The sequence below is a fragment of the Ixodes scapularis genome, unplaced genomic scaffold, assembly GCF_016920785.2.
Source record: "Ixodes scapularis isolate PalLabHiFi unplaced genomic scaffold, ASM1692078v2 PGA_scaffold0__279_contigs__length_252992795, whole genome shotgun sequence".
Lineage (NCBI taxonomy): Eukaryota > Metazoa > Arthropoda > Arachnida > Ixodida > Ixodidae > Ixodes > Ixodes scapularis.
Genome location: NW_024609835.1, coordinates 192593076 through 192607670, shown reverse-complemented (window position 1 = coordinate 192607670; position 14595 = coordinate 192593076). Strand labels below are relative to the sequence as shown.

Genomic DNA, 14595 nt, shown 5'->3' with positions numbered 1-14595 from the left:
ACAGTCACCACAGCTTCCCTCAATAGCTGCCTAAGGTGCGCCTACAGTTGTCTCGAAGAGCCAAAATTTCCCTCGGGCGTTGGCGGTTTTGTGTAAACAGCATCCTCGCGCTGCCTCGGTTTTACATCGCCGCGTACGTTCTGGCAACACCACGGCCGCTCAATCCACTCTTCCCCCGCTCGAGCAGAGCGTCATTGGAAGTGTTCCAGAAAACTCTTTCCCTAATGTAAGAAGGAACGTCGATGTTACGAGTGAACGAACGGAGCGAAAGAGCTCAGCGGGAACCACGCTGCGGTGTAACAAAAACAGCCCGGACCATTCCGATCCTTTTCTTTTTGGCAACAAAATACTGGTCCCGGCGGTAGGTTCAGTGTGGAGAAGGTTCCAAAAGTAGCAGATTACCACAATTGTACATGAGAGGAGATTTCTGATGAACAATGACCCGTGATTCTGAGTGCGGACGCAGCGCAGCCGCACATAAAAATACAAATTTATGCCCAAATTAGACTTTGTTAGTGGCACATGTTTTGAGAATGTTGCCAAGATCACAAAAGTGAAACTATTCAGGTCAACTGAACGACTACTTAACGGCCTCGAAATTGCGTGCACAACAAAACATATTGTAAATGATATTTGAATACAAACGTATACTTAGGCTTGCCGCGAACTTTCCGTCGTATGAAATAAACGAGCACAATTGTTGGTTCTGCATAATTATAAAACCGACCTATTATGTCTAGTGAAAAGCTTATTAATGATTGGAGACATGTTTTATTGCATTTCATGTGAGACAAGAACAAAGCAAAGGCTAGAAAACAACTGGTGAGCTATAACGCGATTGTCAGTCGCATTGAACATCTTGCTTTGTAATAAACACATGCTTAGTACAACAAATAAAATACCTAGGTGCGGTATTTTTCGAAGACGGCTTATGGTCAACACAGGTATAACGAGGAATTTGGGAGGGCGACAGGTATATTTAAGATTTTTACAGCGGATCCAGAAACATGTCAGTATCAAGGGCAAAGAGTTCTCGTATCAGGCATACGTTAGATCAATTTTAAATTAGGCTTTCCCTGTATTGGATTCAATTTATTTAGTGTAGGTAAATTTACTAGAACGTATTCAACCTATCGCGGCCCGGTTCGTCCTGAAAAGGTAAAGTCGCTTTTGGAGCTCAATATACATGGAACAAATTTTGCCTTGGTCTCTTTAAAGGAGCCCCGTACACGTCAATCGCTGGAGCTTTATTTTTATGATAATCTTTAAGCGATAAATTTCTGCTTCGTTATTCTTAAAATCGCCAAATTATACCTCGCCACTAACAGTCTTTAAATAAAATGTTCCACCCTATGCCACCTAAACGAATATTTTTAAACACTGACTTTATTCTGCACCATATCAGAGGTAAATGTTTGCCAGCGGAAGTGGTGGGCCGCGAAAATGCTGATTTTTTTTATAATGCATTGCTCTGCCCGTAATACTTCTTAAGAGGCGCTTACGGCATGCTCTTAAAGCATGAAAAAATATAAATTTTATAAACCATGCCTTGTAATAGAACTTTGCATTTTAAAATTTTATTTTAGTGGGAACACAGCGTTTGGGAAACTTGCCACATACAGTTGTGATTGAAACCAGAATAATTTACGACGATGCGCTTCTCCAACAAAAAGGAAGTTACATCTTTCAACATTTTACCATTTTGATGAATAACGTAAGCCATTACGTTTTGTAACTAGATGTTATGGACGTTATCGAAATTCAGGTATGGACGTAACTTGTGTTCTAATTATGTTTTCGCCAGTCCTACGCCGTTTGCCGTCCTCTCAATTCCAGTACACAGTACGTTTTTCGCGACGAGGATTTTTTGGGCGGGTTCATCGGGAAGCACTAGACAACAGGGAAAGAAAGAAGAAGTGGTGGGTGGAACAACGAAGACGACAGCTGACTGCGGGTTGTCTTCCTGGGAGCCGTCGACGCAAACAGAAACGACTGGGCGTAAATGCGAGGGACAATTGGGCCGTATCGTGAAGACGATATTCCGTAGTCCTGACGACACCCAGCGGCGGCTGCACCGACCATGGGAGATATCACCACATCGTTGCCGCGACATCACCAACGTCGTTGTCAGCTGAAGTGAAGTGAAGTGTTCCACTCTGACCTCCATTAACTTACTTGACTCGAAACTCGCATTTGTTATCTAGTGACACATCAAATACTTGTTTTATGACTACCCTAATGGAATTATGTATCCTTTGAAGTATTTCATGATTTTCTTCCGATTTGTTTCGCTATTATTTTTTTTTACGGGACTACTAGAAAATGACACAAAAACAGTACTTGCCTCGTCAAGAATTTGATATATCCAAAGAGAGCTTGACCTCGAGTAACGAGCCTCCTCACATTGGCGTCGGCGACAGGACGAGGCAAGTCGTGTTTTGCTTTTGTGTAACCTAACGAAAAAAATGAATACGAGAGAAATAATGTCGATGGGCGAGGTACTCGGTCTGAGCGGAGATGATCTACGCAAGTGGGTTGACGCGGAGCGAGAGCGTGAACGCAACGAAAAGCTAGCGGAGAGGGACGACAATAGATCGGCTTGACGCGGAGCGCGCGCTGGCTCAATGCGAACGGAGCGCTTAGCGCTTGAACAACAACCTCTACCACTAAATTCGCAGCTCCTGGAAAGCAACAAAGTAATGTGGAAGCAGTTAACTCAGGATCCTCAGGCGAAGGATGCACCTCACCAGTAACTGTAGCCGTTAATAGTCCCCTCAAGCTCATCCCAGTTTTCGACGAAAAACGGGACGATCTAGATGCTTACCTACATAGGTTCGAGCGCATAGCCGTCGGACAGGGTTGGCCACGGAAGAAGTGGGCTACACCCCTCAGCATGTGCCTCGTAGGGAAATCACTTCGAGTTTTCGGATGTCTTTCTCCAGTGGAGTCGCCAGATTACGATTGCACAAAGCTTGTACTACTTAAGCGGTTCCGGTTTACAACCGAAAGTTACAGGAAAAAGTTTCGCTCCTGCAAAGCACAAAATAGAGAGACCGGAGGCCAGTTCGCAGCCCGTCTAGAAGGGTATTTTGATCGCTAGATTGCGATGAAAGAAACTCCCAAAACGTACTAGGCCGTGCGGGACCTGGTTGTCTCTGAACAGTTTCTTGGTAACTGTCACCCTAAATTGGCGCTTTTTCTGAAGGAGCGGAACTGTACAAGCTTAGTTGAGCTAGCTAAAAACTCGGACAACTATCTCGATGCTGGATGAGAAAAGAAACCATCGCATCTGGAGAGCTTGGGCAAAAGAAAAAGGACAATACCTACGCTGTGGAGAAGCCACGTTGCTTGGTGAGTAACAAAACTGAACACAAGTCAGCAGAATGTCGATCCCGGATAGAAAACCAGAAATTTTGCTGGATATTTAAAAAAGAGGGTCACCAGTCAAAAACGTGCTTTCAGAAAAACCTGCTGAACCCGCAAGCGTTGTTTCCTTGCACCACAGCCTACTACTGGCCCTAAAGCAGAGCAGCGTACGCAAGGGTGCTCCAACATCCTGGAAGTCCAATCACAAGTGGTCAATGTCGTTTAAGATCGTCTGGAAGTTTCCGGCATATTTAAGGTTGATATGCCAGCCTCTGAAGGCACGTTGAACGGAGAATCAGTTGTAGTCCTCAAGGACACGGGTAGCAATACTGTGGTAGTCAAACGGCAATTGGTGCCATCCGAAGCGTTCACTGGCACAGAAGGGCCAATATACCTTGTCGACGGATCATGTCAGACACTACAAGAAGCTAAAGTGCAGGTGTCATGTCCGTACTACAGCGGCACAGTCCGAGCCAAGGTAATGGACAATCCACTGCACGATGTAGTACTTGGAAATGTACCAGGATTATTACTACTAGAAGAACCAGATTTTACTTGGCAGACGCAGAATGGGTTCACGGAGCTCGAAGAAAACAATGTTTCAACCGATCGAGTGCCCACCAGCAAGGAAAAAGTTGTGCCTAGCATAGCACCGGCGAGAAGGGAGGTTTGGAGAGACGATCTGAGTCAGCGTCAGAAACTCCACCCTACTTTGGCAGTATGCTTTCACAAAATCGGGCAGATGCAGACTTCGAATGGGGGCCATACATCGGAATTTTACCTATCGAAAGGGGCTTTTTTTCGCCGGTATGTCCTTACATCTCGAAAATCGTTCAACCAGGTGGTGGTACCGCAAGACCTGCGACCCTACATCCTGAAAGTGGCTCACGAAGGAACAATGGCAGGCCACCAGGGCATCAAGATGGCAGATCGCGTCCTGGAAGCTTTCTTTTGGCCAGGAGTGGAAGAACAAATCAAGCGATTTGTAAATCCTTGTCAAAAATGCCAGAGAGTGACCTCCAAGGGGAAGATAGCAAAAGCATCGCTTGGAAACATGTCGATAATCGAAACGCCATTCGAGTGCGTCGCAATCGACTTGATTGGACCTTTCTCGCAATCATCAGACACGGGAAACCGCTTAACTTTGACCATGGTTGACTGTGATACAAGATATCCCGATACAGTGGCGCTTCCATCGATGGACTCCAAAACCATGGCCGAGGGCTTGATCCAGATGTTTTCGCGCGTTGGAGTACCACAGGAAATACTTAGCGAGCAGGCTCCATTGTTCCCTTCAGCCTTGATGAACAAGGTATCCTGCCTCTTGTCCATACAACAGCTAACCACCACCCCATATCATCCCATGTGCAACGGGGATGGCGGAGAAGTTTAACGGGACGATAAAGACAATGCTTTAAAAGATGTGCCAAGAAAAGCCACGACAGTGCGATCGTTATATCACTCCCCTCTTTTCGCCTACAGAGAGGTACAACAGCGTAGTCTGGGTTTTTGCCTCTTATGTTTTTATACGGAAGGCACTTTTGAGGCCCTATGATCATCCTGAAGGAGCTGTGGACAAACGACTGTCTCACCGAAGAGGTCAAGACTACCTACGGGTATCTGTTGGACTTGAGAGATTTCCTTGTAGAGACGATGGAGCTTGGAGCTGGCCCACAAGAATCTTGCTGAGGCACAACAGGTCCAAAAGATATATTTTGACAAAAAGTCCCAAAACCGTCTACTACGGGATGGTGACCGAGCACTGCTTTTGCTGCGGACCACCCATAGCAGGCTGCTGATGGCTTGGATAGGTCCATTTTGGGTTCTCGGAGCTAAGGGAGGTTACGACTACCTCATCGACTTGGGACGCACGCAAAAGCTCTTCCATATCAACCTACTCAAGCGATACGAAGAGCGGGCAAAACAAGAAGAGCCTCAACCCCAGACATCGGTCATATTTTCAGTAGAAGATGAAAAGGACGGCTTACTATGAGCCCCATCGCTTCAAGAGACAAAAGGAGCCAAGTATGTCATGCTTAGCCAAGACCTCTCAAACGAAGAGAAAGATTAGCTAAGGGCCCCTCCGAAAGTATACGACGAAGTCTTTTCAGGCCTGCCCGGGAAGACAAACATCCTTCATTGTAAGCAGTGAGAGAGTACAGGCTAGCTGGTAATCAATCGACATCTTGTAAACCCTGAGATTGGGAACGATAAAAAAACGGACGAACGGACGAGAGACGAAAGAGAAGAGGCCTTTAATATGTTAAAAGTCGCTCTCTCCGCTAGGCCTGTGTTGCGAGTACCCTGTAGCAACAAGGAGTTTGTAGTGCGAACGGATGCGTCAGAGACCGCGATTGGCGCCGTCCGAGATTTTGTTGTGTTCGTCCGTTTTTTTATCGTTCCGCATTTCAGGGTTTACAAGATGTCGATGCTTCATTGCCAACTTCATCTCACAAGCGAAGTGCCGCTCCGAACACTGCAGTATCCTGTGCCCCCAACATTGAGGGAGACGATCGAAAGGAAGTGCAGGAGATGTTGCGAGGAGGAACCATTGAAAAGTCCAAATCCCCATACAGGTCTTCATTGATTCTAGTACAGAAGACAGACAACACCTTCCGCATATGCGTCGACTTTCGTCGCATCGACACTATCTTGGTAGGGGATGCAGACCCCATGCCCGCATATATGATATGTTTGCGGACGTGGGGACAAGAGATACTTCTCCAAGTTTGACCTAGTCAAAGGATACTCGCAAATACCGTTGGCGGAAGAATCTGAGCAAGTTACGGCGTTTTCAACAGCCTCGGGCTTGTATCAGTTCAAATACTTGGCCTTTGGATTAAAGACCGCTTCAGCCGTCTTCGCAAGACTCACGAGATAACTCTTGCACGAGATACCACATGTGCAACATTATATCGACGATGTTCTTGTTGCCACCGATACTTGGTCAAAGCACCTGACGACGCAGCATTGTTTGTCGGAGCGAGTTCGTCAGGGAGGCTTAACAATCAAGCCCAGTAAGTGCGAGATCGGCATGAAAAACCTCACATTCTTGGGCCACGAGCTAGAGGAAGCAAAGATTCGACCTTTATTCCGCACACTAGAGCAGGTCACGAAGGCGCAAAAGCCACAGACGAAGAAGCAGGTCCGATCATTCTTGGGCCTGGCAAATTATTACAAGCAGTTCGTACCAGGATATACTCAAATCGCCGAACCCCTAGTGGAAATGACAAAGAAAAGAGAGCCCAACAAGGTACATTGGAGAGACGAAAAAGAAGAGGCCTTTAATATGTTAAAAGTCGATCTCTCCGCTAGGCCTGTGTTGCGAGCACCCTATAGCAACAAGGAGTTTGTAGTGCGAACGGATGCGTCAGAGACCGCGATTGGCGCCGTCCTCATGCAAGAACCCGAGGGATTGCTGCATCCCATATCCTTCGCGAGCAAACAGCCTCTTTCACGCGAGCGAAAATATTCCACGGTTGAGCGGGAATGCTTGGCCCTAATATGGGCGATTCAGAAATTCCACATGAACCTATGGTAAACAGTTTACGATAAAAACAAACCACCACCCACTGCAGTACTTGAACACTGCGAAGTTGATAAATAGTAAGGTGTTAAGGTGGTGTCCCTTGCTTCAAGAATATAGTTTCAGAGTTGTACATATTAAGGGTAGCGAAAATGTAGGAGCAGATTTTATGAGTAGGATCTGAGATTTTGGATGCAATATCTAGCTGATATGATCTTTGTTGTTGTTTTTTTTCACCATGTATATGTTCACCGGTGTAGCTGGATCTTCTTTTCTGAACAAGAAAAGCTTAAAGTGTGTGTGTGTGTGGGGGGGGGGGGGTTGTGTGGTGAACTGTGATCAGACATTTCAACGAGGTGCAAGAAAAAAGAAGACGACGTGATTCGGAAAGAAAAGAAGCACGAGACAACAGGGAAAGAAAGAAGAAGTGGTGGTTGGAACAACGAGGACAAATGACTGGGGGTTGCCTTCCTAGGAGGCGTCGACGCAAACAGAAACGACTGGGCGTAAATGCAAGGGAGAACCGGGCCGTATCGTGAATACGATGTTCCGTTGTCCCTGACGACACCCAGCGGCGGCTGCACCAATCATGGGAGACATCACCATATCGTTGCCGCGCGTCGCCAACGTCGTTGTCAGGTGAAGTGAAGTGTTCCACTCTGACCTCCATTAACTTACTTGACTCGAAACTCACATATGTTATCTAGTGACACATCAAATACTTGTTTTATGACTACTATAATGGAATTGTGTATCCCGTGAAATACTTCATGATTTCATGATTTTCTTCAAATTTGTTTCGCTATTGTTTTTTTTTAATGCAACTACTAAAAGCGACACAAAAACAGTACTTGCTTCGTCAATATTTTGATTTATCCAAAAAGAGCTTGACCTCGAATAACGAACCTCCTCACATAGCCCTAACTCAGAAAAATGTTGTTTTCTCTTGCTAGAAGAAGACTAGTCTACGACATCATTTGCAAGCACATGGTCTCCTCAGTTCGCCTTGATTGAAGCCGATACATGTTTTAAACCAACATGGCCTTTTTAAACATCACCACGCAATCCTTTTTTTTGGATGCGCCATGAGACAAATAGTACAAGCGGCTTGAGCGCTACACGAATGCGGCCGGTGCTGTCGAACTGTCTTCTACTTGCAGGCAATCTATTCTTCCCAACAGTCTTTGTGATGAAGGCCCACGCATCTACGATTCCGTCATAGAGAGTCGTTTTCTTCCACCCACTACTGCTGCTCCTCCGCCAGCAATGGGGTCAGCTGCAGACGGTGCCGGAGAAGAATCCACATCAAGATCAGTCTCTGAGATACGTACCATTCATGACAATTACGCGGCTGCACTTGCAGCACTGGCGAAACAATTCTCTGCAACAACAAGTTCCATCGTGGAGAGCCATTGGTTTTGCCGTCGGCACCAACAAGAGAACGATTCGCTTGTGGACTATAATGCAGCATTGCGACAATTCGTGACCGCATTCAGCTTTGGGACTCGAATTGAAGACACTAATCAAGAGGTTATAGCAGGACTAGTGCCAGCATCCTTCCGTGAAGGAGTGCGATATGATAATGTCTGTAGTATTTAAGTTGGTGGTGAAGGTCACCCTTCATTTAGAAAAGGCTGTAGGACAAAAAAGTGCGATGCGACCCCAGACACGTACCCACGAATCCCCTGCAGCCTATGAGGTCTTTGCAGAGGAGTTGTAGCGTCAAGATTTCTGGCCCAGATACTTGTCAAGAAAACAACTAATTCATCGTGTAGCACGGAACGATCAGTCTCTCTCTCATCACACCCGTCGCCGTAACTCCTCCCGAATGTTCACCCTTCAAGACTGGTCAGCGTCGCTACCATCAGACCCAAGTCGGTTTGCCCTTAACACATCTTCTACACCTGGGCCTTCGACGTTTCGATCACGTCAAGGGACATTCTCGAAAAGATATCTAAACTGCGGACTGCATAAATGTCGGGACTTTGTTGCCCGCTGATCAAAAGGTGCTACGAGCTGTGGCTGCGGACACGAGGCCATTATGCAAGGTTCTGTAGGAGTTCCAACCACCGTCAGAGATCTGTTCGAGTACGAGAGATACTTTCTGACGAAGACGAAGAAGACTATCATGTCGTAATAAACGTTGTTCTTGGTCGCCGTCGTTCAGGACTTTACATCGACGTCGTTCTCTTCCAGCAAGAGGTGGATTTTGTCGTGGACACCAGATCGCATGTGTCCAGTATTTCGGACTGGCTTCTCAGAACGCTCATCTCATCTAGCGGACGAACATTGAAATGGTTCAACCACCCTCTGCCCTTCTGAAATATTCGCAGGAAAAAATAACCGTCATCGGAGCGTTCTACGGAGAAGTAGCCAAGCAGAAATATACTGTATTCGTCTTATATTCTGCGACCAACATCGGCACATCGCTACTGGATCTCGACGCAATATAAGCCTTGAACCAGCGTATCCTGGGTACAGCATTGCTTTGTCTGCATACTCAGGCTGCAGAACATGACGAGTCCTATGGGCAAGATCATTCAGGGAACGATGAACCACTGGAGAGCAAAGGTGCAGCGCATTACCCTGCCGGGAATGTTCGCCAGCGTATCTCGTCGTGTATAATTAAACTAGGAGCTGCACAAGTCGCAAATGTGTAGTTTTCCCGTTTTTTTAACAAATTTGTAAATCTTAGAAAAAGAAAATAACTCATATAAGAAAGCATTCTTAAAAATATTTATGACTACACTCATAATAAACTTAAATAAAACATGTTTTTAAAAGTACGTTTGCAGGGATATTTCAAAGTAAATTACACGTAAGAAATTTGCGTCCCATGATCGAAAATATACAAGTCCGTGCACTTTGTAACACTTAAAGGGCAGGCCTCGCGTTTTACGGCGTTCGCAGAAAAGACTCAATCTGGACGAATTTATAAGTTGTGATTCTCTATTGAGGCGCACCTGTGAGCTAAAGTGAGTCAAAGATCCTACTCCATTTTACCAAAAAACATAAACAGCTTGAGCCATCACTCATTATTCGTATTAATGATAAGAACACAACAACCAAGTTTATTCTTGCAATGTCACTCGTAAAGCATATTTTCGTTTCTTCTGCGAGGGGGGCAGGGCGGTAGTTGCACGCTTTGGCCAAGGGAAGTGGACTTGGTTGTGCAGAGATTTGGACTGGCAGATAATCGCCAATTTAAAACGTTTCCAAGTGCCGTATGTCCCTTATGTTTTTGTAAAGCATGTCAATGTTGTATTTTTCAGATCGTGTCCAAGCCATTTGATATGATAACAGTGCTTTTAAACTGAATGTACAATATTTAGTTGTTGAAACGTACTAAACGCACCTAATTACACCGATTGGTTATATATATATATATATATATATATATATATATATATATATATATTAAACAGGTAACTTGGTATAAATACGTCGAAATATTTTTTTTACCTTTAAATACAAGGCATGCTTTTTTGTAGGAAGGATCTAGTCGGCGTTCTTTGAAGTGCGTGTATCGGTTTTGCAAAAAAAAATCAATTATATTTTCAAAAAAAAAATTAATTTTTTTTGCGAAATTGTAATGAAACGAAAATTCATTTTGTTTTTTACCCGATGAACTTATAGGTTGACCCCGTGAATTTAAAAAGAAAGAGAAGGTATAAAAAGCTGTATTATCACGATTGTCATACAGTCTAAGGGGGAGTCTCACTACGGTGTCACAGAATATGTATATATATGTATTAATCGATCGCCTACACAGAGTTTTTTGACGTTGACCAATGTTGCCGTTTATGCAGGTAAACCTGTTCTACAGTCAGTTCCAAAACCCAAGGCCTCACTTTTTCGTTGTTGGAATTGATAAACTAAGGGTACGTAATCTATTATGTGTTATGATCTTTATCACTCAAATAAAAATAATATTTTAAAATTCCTGTCGTTTTCTTTCAGAGTGAAGCACACATAAAAATAACTCGAGATAGACACCTAGAGGTTTGCAACAGTCTCGAACCACTTAAACGTTATGTGTTCCAATCATGGCGGCATGACGCTCAGGATGTCGTGGCCTTCGTCTCAGGGTAAGGAAATAAAGCGTAAGGCGCATATTTCACATTTACTCAAACTACATTATTGACAAATATCACGCTCACTTCCGAATTTTAATATTCCGAAAACAAAAGTAGAACCGTTATTTTCGCCATGTAATTGAACTGGTCATCGCTGGATGATTAAAATTTCCGTGAATGTGAGGCTACCGGTGGCTTCTCTGCGTCCAAAAAAACAATTTTTTTTCCACAAACTTTGCTCGGTAAAGTAAATGCGACAGGCGTTCACTGTGCTTTTTCCTTGTCGGCATGAAGCTGAGCACGTTATGTCATGTTTGTGAATAGAGCCAGCGTTCCTTATAGATATGCTCAGCCAATGCTATCTAACAGCGATTTCTAGATTTCAAATGTTATAACTAAGTGGGAATTCTTTCACAATATATTGTCATGCCCTTTTTTCTATTACGTAAAGTCATGTTCTGATACTTTTGCTGCATCGTATGCTCACAGTCGCCCAGGGCCGCGTGTTGTTTTTTTCATCCACACTGCATTGTCTTTTTAAAAATAACAACGGCGACACTGCTTTCGCGCATGATTTCCTCTAACAAATGGCGTTCCAATCACTTCGGCGATACTACTGTTCTGACATAATGAAAAGAAAAAAATAACCCGAAAAAAGCTCTTTTGAAAAACAAAACAATAAAACAAAATGTAAATCGGAAGTGTGACGTGAAAGTGTAACGCGCTACTTCTACTAGAATATTTTTCCACTCGATTTAGCAGGATCGTTTGCACGGTGAAATAAGAGAGGCGATTATTTGGTGGACATTTTCGTACCGATTCAAATTTTACCGCGCAAGATGCACATGTGTCCTCTCAATATAACGGTGTTCAGGTTCACATCCGAGTTTTGAAAACCTCACAAAAAAAAAAAAAAAACGTAAAGCGGCTGCTCAATGCAAGCTGCACATTTTGACTCTCTCGAATTTGTCAATAGTGTGTAATATGCAATTACATACTTTGAGGTCTTAACCGCCCCTGCAACTATTCATTTTCAACAAAGAGTGGCCATCATTAAATGAGTTAGCCAATAACGAAAATAGGGTTTTTTTACACGAGAGAGGAGACGTGTTCAAAAAGTTTTGATGAGGCTTAAATGTATCCTGACATGATTTAGTGGAACATTCATGTAAGCGGAACAAGCAACCTCAAAATGCCGTGTGTTGTGGAAAGCAGCGCATGATAACCGTCAGAAACAATGGTGTATGTCTAATGTTCAAACGTGTTTAAGTTCACCATTGTGGGACAATATACCTGCTCCTATTGTTCCTTCTTCGTATTTGCTGAACTAAACTCATCTTAGTATTGGAAAGCGTTAGAGGAAGCAGAATTCAAGATTCTGAATCATGACCTGGCTAACATGTAATTAACCAATGTTCAAAAGTTGAGGCAGGTGGTCCGGCCTAGTAATCTAAATCCCTCAAGCTTTATTTGCGACAGAAGTGGAACCATGGTTTCACCTAATGACTCATCATCCATACTTAACTCGTTATTTAGTTCAGTGTTCACGTACGAGTTATTTCCGCTGCCGCTGTCACCATGTCGAGCAACCACGAGTGTGGATAAAGCCTTAATAAAGCGATAACGTTAAGGAGCTCGTGTCGCTGAAAAGCCGGCATCGGTGGCGTGAAGTGAAAATGCTCATTGGTCTAATGGTCATGACGTCACAGCCACATAACCTCGCACAAGAAAAAAAACACGTGATTTATTTGCCTTAAAGAAAACAATTGAAAACATTTTGGAATGATTCGAACCCACGAAACTTTCGGTTGCAAGCCAGACAGGATAGTGACTGGGCCATGTCCGCCGTGCTTTCTGCTCACTGGTAGGAAGATCATGAGAAGCGAATTAGAAGGCGATACGAAAGAGGACCGATAGCGCTATCACGTTCCAGTATTTTCACAACACACGGAATTGCTAACGTCATTGGACGCTTGCACGGTAACTCGGCATGTGGCGACAGTAGCACCATAACAAACTTTCTTCAAATTACTAAAGATAAAAGTACTATTCTCTTGGGCCGCATTTTTTTAGCATCATTTGATTCATCCGAATTATCAAAAGCTTACATTTTCTAAAGTCAGCCCGCGTATAAACCTAGAGACCGCGATCATCCACGTAATAGCCACCTATTTCTCTTCGAAGACTCATGTGTAAATTATTTGAGCACGTCATTTACTCGTAAGTCATGGACTAACTTCAACTATCTTCACTCTCACCAACACGGCTTTCGAGGACATCTTTATTGTGAAAGTCAGGCCTTCCAATTTGTAAGAGGCGTGCATAATACCTTCAGTAACTGTTGTACAATGTAGGATATTTTTATTGATTTCGCTAAAGCATTTCTACTCCACCTCCATCAACGCCTACTCCTGAAACTTTCTCAACTAAACACTAAAAGGCATGTTATCAGTTGAATTTCATAATTTATTTCCAATTGCAAGCAATCTATTTTTATAGATGACACTTCCTCCCCTCCTATTACGGTGAACTCCGGAGTTCGCCAATGCAGCGTTGTAGTACCACTTTTTTTTTTTTGTATAAATGACCCACCTACACTAATCTTGTCATTTATATGGCTTTTTGCCGACGATTACGCTCTGTCCCGCTGAATTTACCATCCTACCGATTGAAATTTTTTTCAGCGGAACATCGACTTCTTGAGCGAAGGGTTAAAGAAAGAATAAAACACTTAGGGACTTGTCCCTAAGTGTTTTTATTCTTTCTTTGACTCCCGTATTTTCACCAACACGCTCTTTTATCTTTGAGCGAAGTGTGCTTATCGTTGCAAATGAATGTCAATGTTGCTAAAACCAAGCTGACTTATTTTAATAGTTCCAAATACCACGTTCCTTCCTGCGCCCTGTCTTCTCCGCTTCTGTAGCATCTGTGACCTCTTATATATATATATGTATATATATATATATATATATATATATATATATATATATTTATTAATTTCACCGATGATCTGACTTGGAATGCTCGCATTGAAAACATGGCTCACAAAACATGAAAAGAACTAGGATTTCTTAGGCATTTGTAATGCTCACAGCAGCAGGTCAAATTTACTGCGCTTAAAATCCTCGTTTGGTCAAAATTAGAATATGCCAGCTCAATATGGTCCCGTCCTCAGCAATACTTCATGAACAAATTGGAGTTCATGCAAAACAATGTTGTCCACTTTATTCGTGGTAACAATTTACCAATAAAAGAAAACGGAATATCAGAATTCAAGGCTATTTCTAACTAAGCTCTAGTTAAAGCACGCCGAAAACTATATGTTTTCAATGTTTTTTACACGTTTTATTATAACATGCCACTGTTCATGCACACCCACTTCAAGCCTGCCGTTGCCCGTCGTTGGTTTGGCACGTAAAACCCCCAAGTTTGACTTCGACTTTGATTTGGCAAGCCTGCCGCATACATTTATTTGCGTCACGATCATTCCTTAAAATTGCACCTCTATTCGGTCGCGCCAATAGACTCAAAATATATCCGCTTGCATTATCTAATAAATGCTGGAACTGCCTCCCCAAACGATATAGCCACAGAAATTAACAAAATCATACTTCGCGAAACGTGATT

At 43.5% G+C, this 14595-nt stretch overlaps 1 protein-coding gene across 1 annotated transcript; it reads left to right on the top strand.

Moving 5' to 3' along the window:
• The first annotated feature begins 3628 nt into the window (after nucleotides 1-3628).
• LOC120842922 (uncharacterized protein K02A2.6-like) lies at nucleotides 3629-4759 on the top strand. Its single transcript, XM_040214138.1, has 3 exons — nucleotides 3629-3844; nucleotides 3929-4084; nucleotides 4208-4759. Exons 1-3 carry the CDS (start codon nucleotides 3629-3631, stop codon nucleotides 4757-4759), a joined length of 924 nt encoding a protein of 307 aa, XP_040070072.1.
• Nucleotides 4760-14595: the final 9836 nt, after the last annotated feature.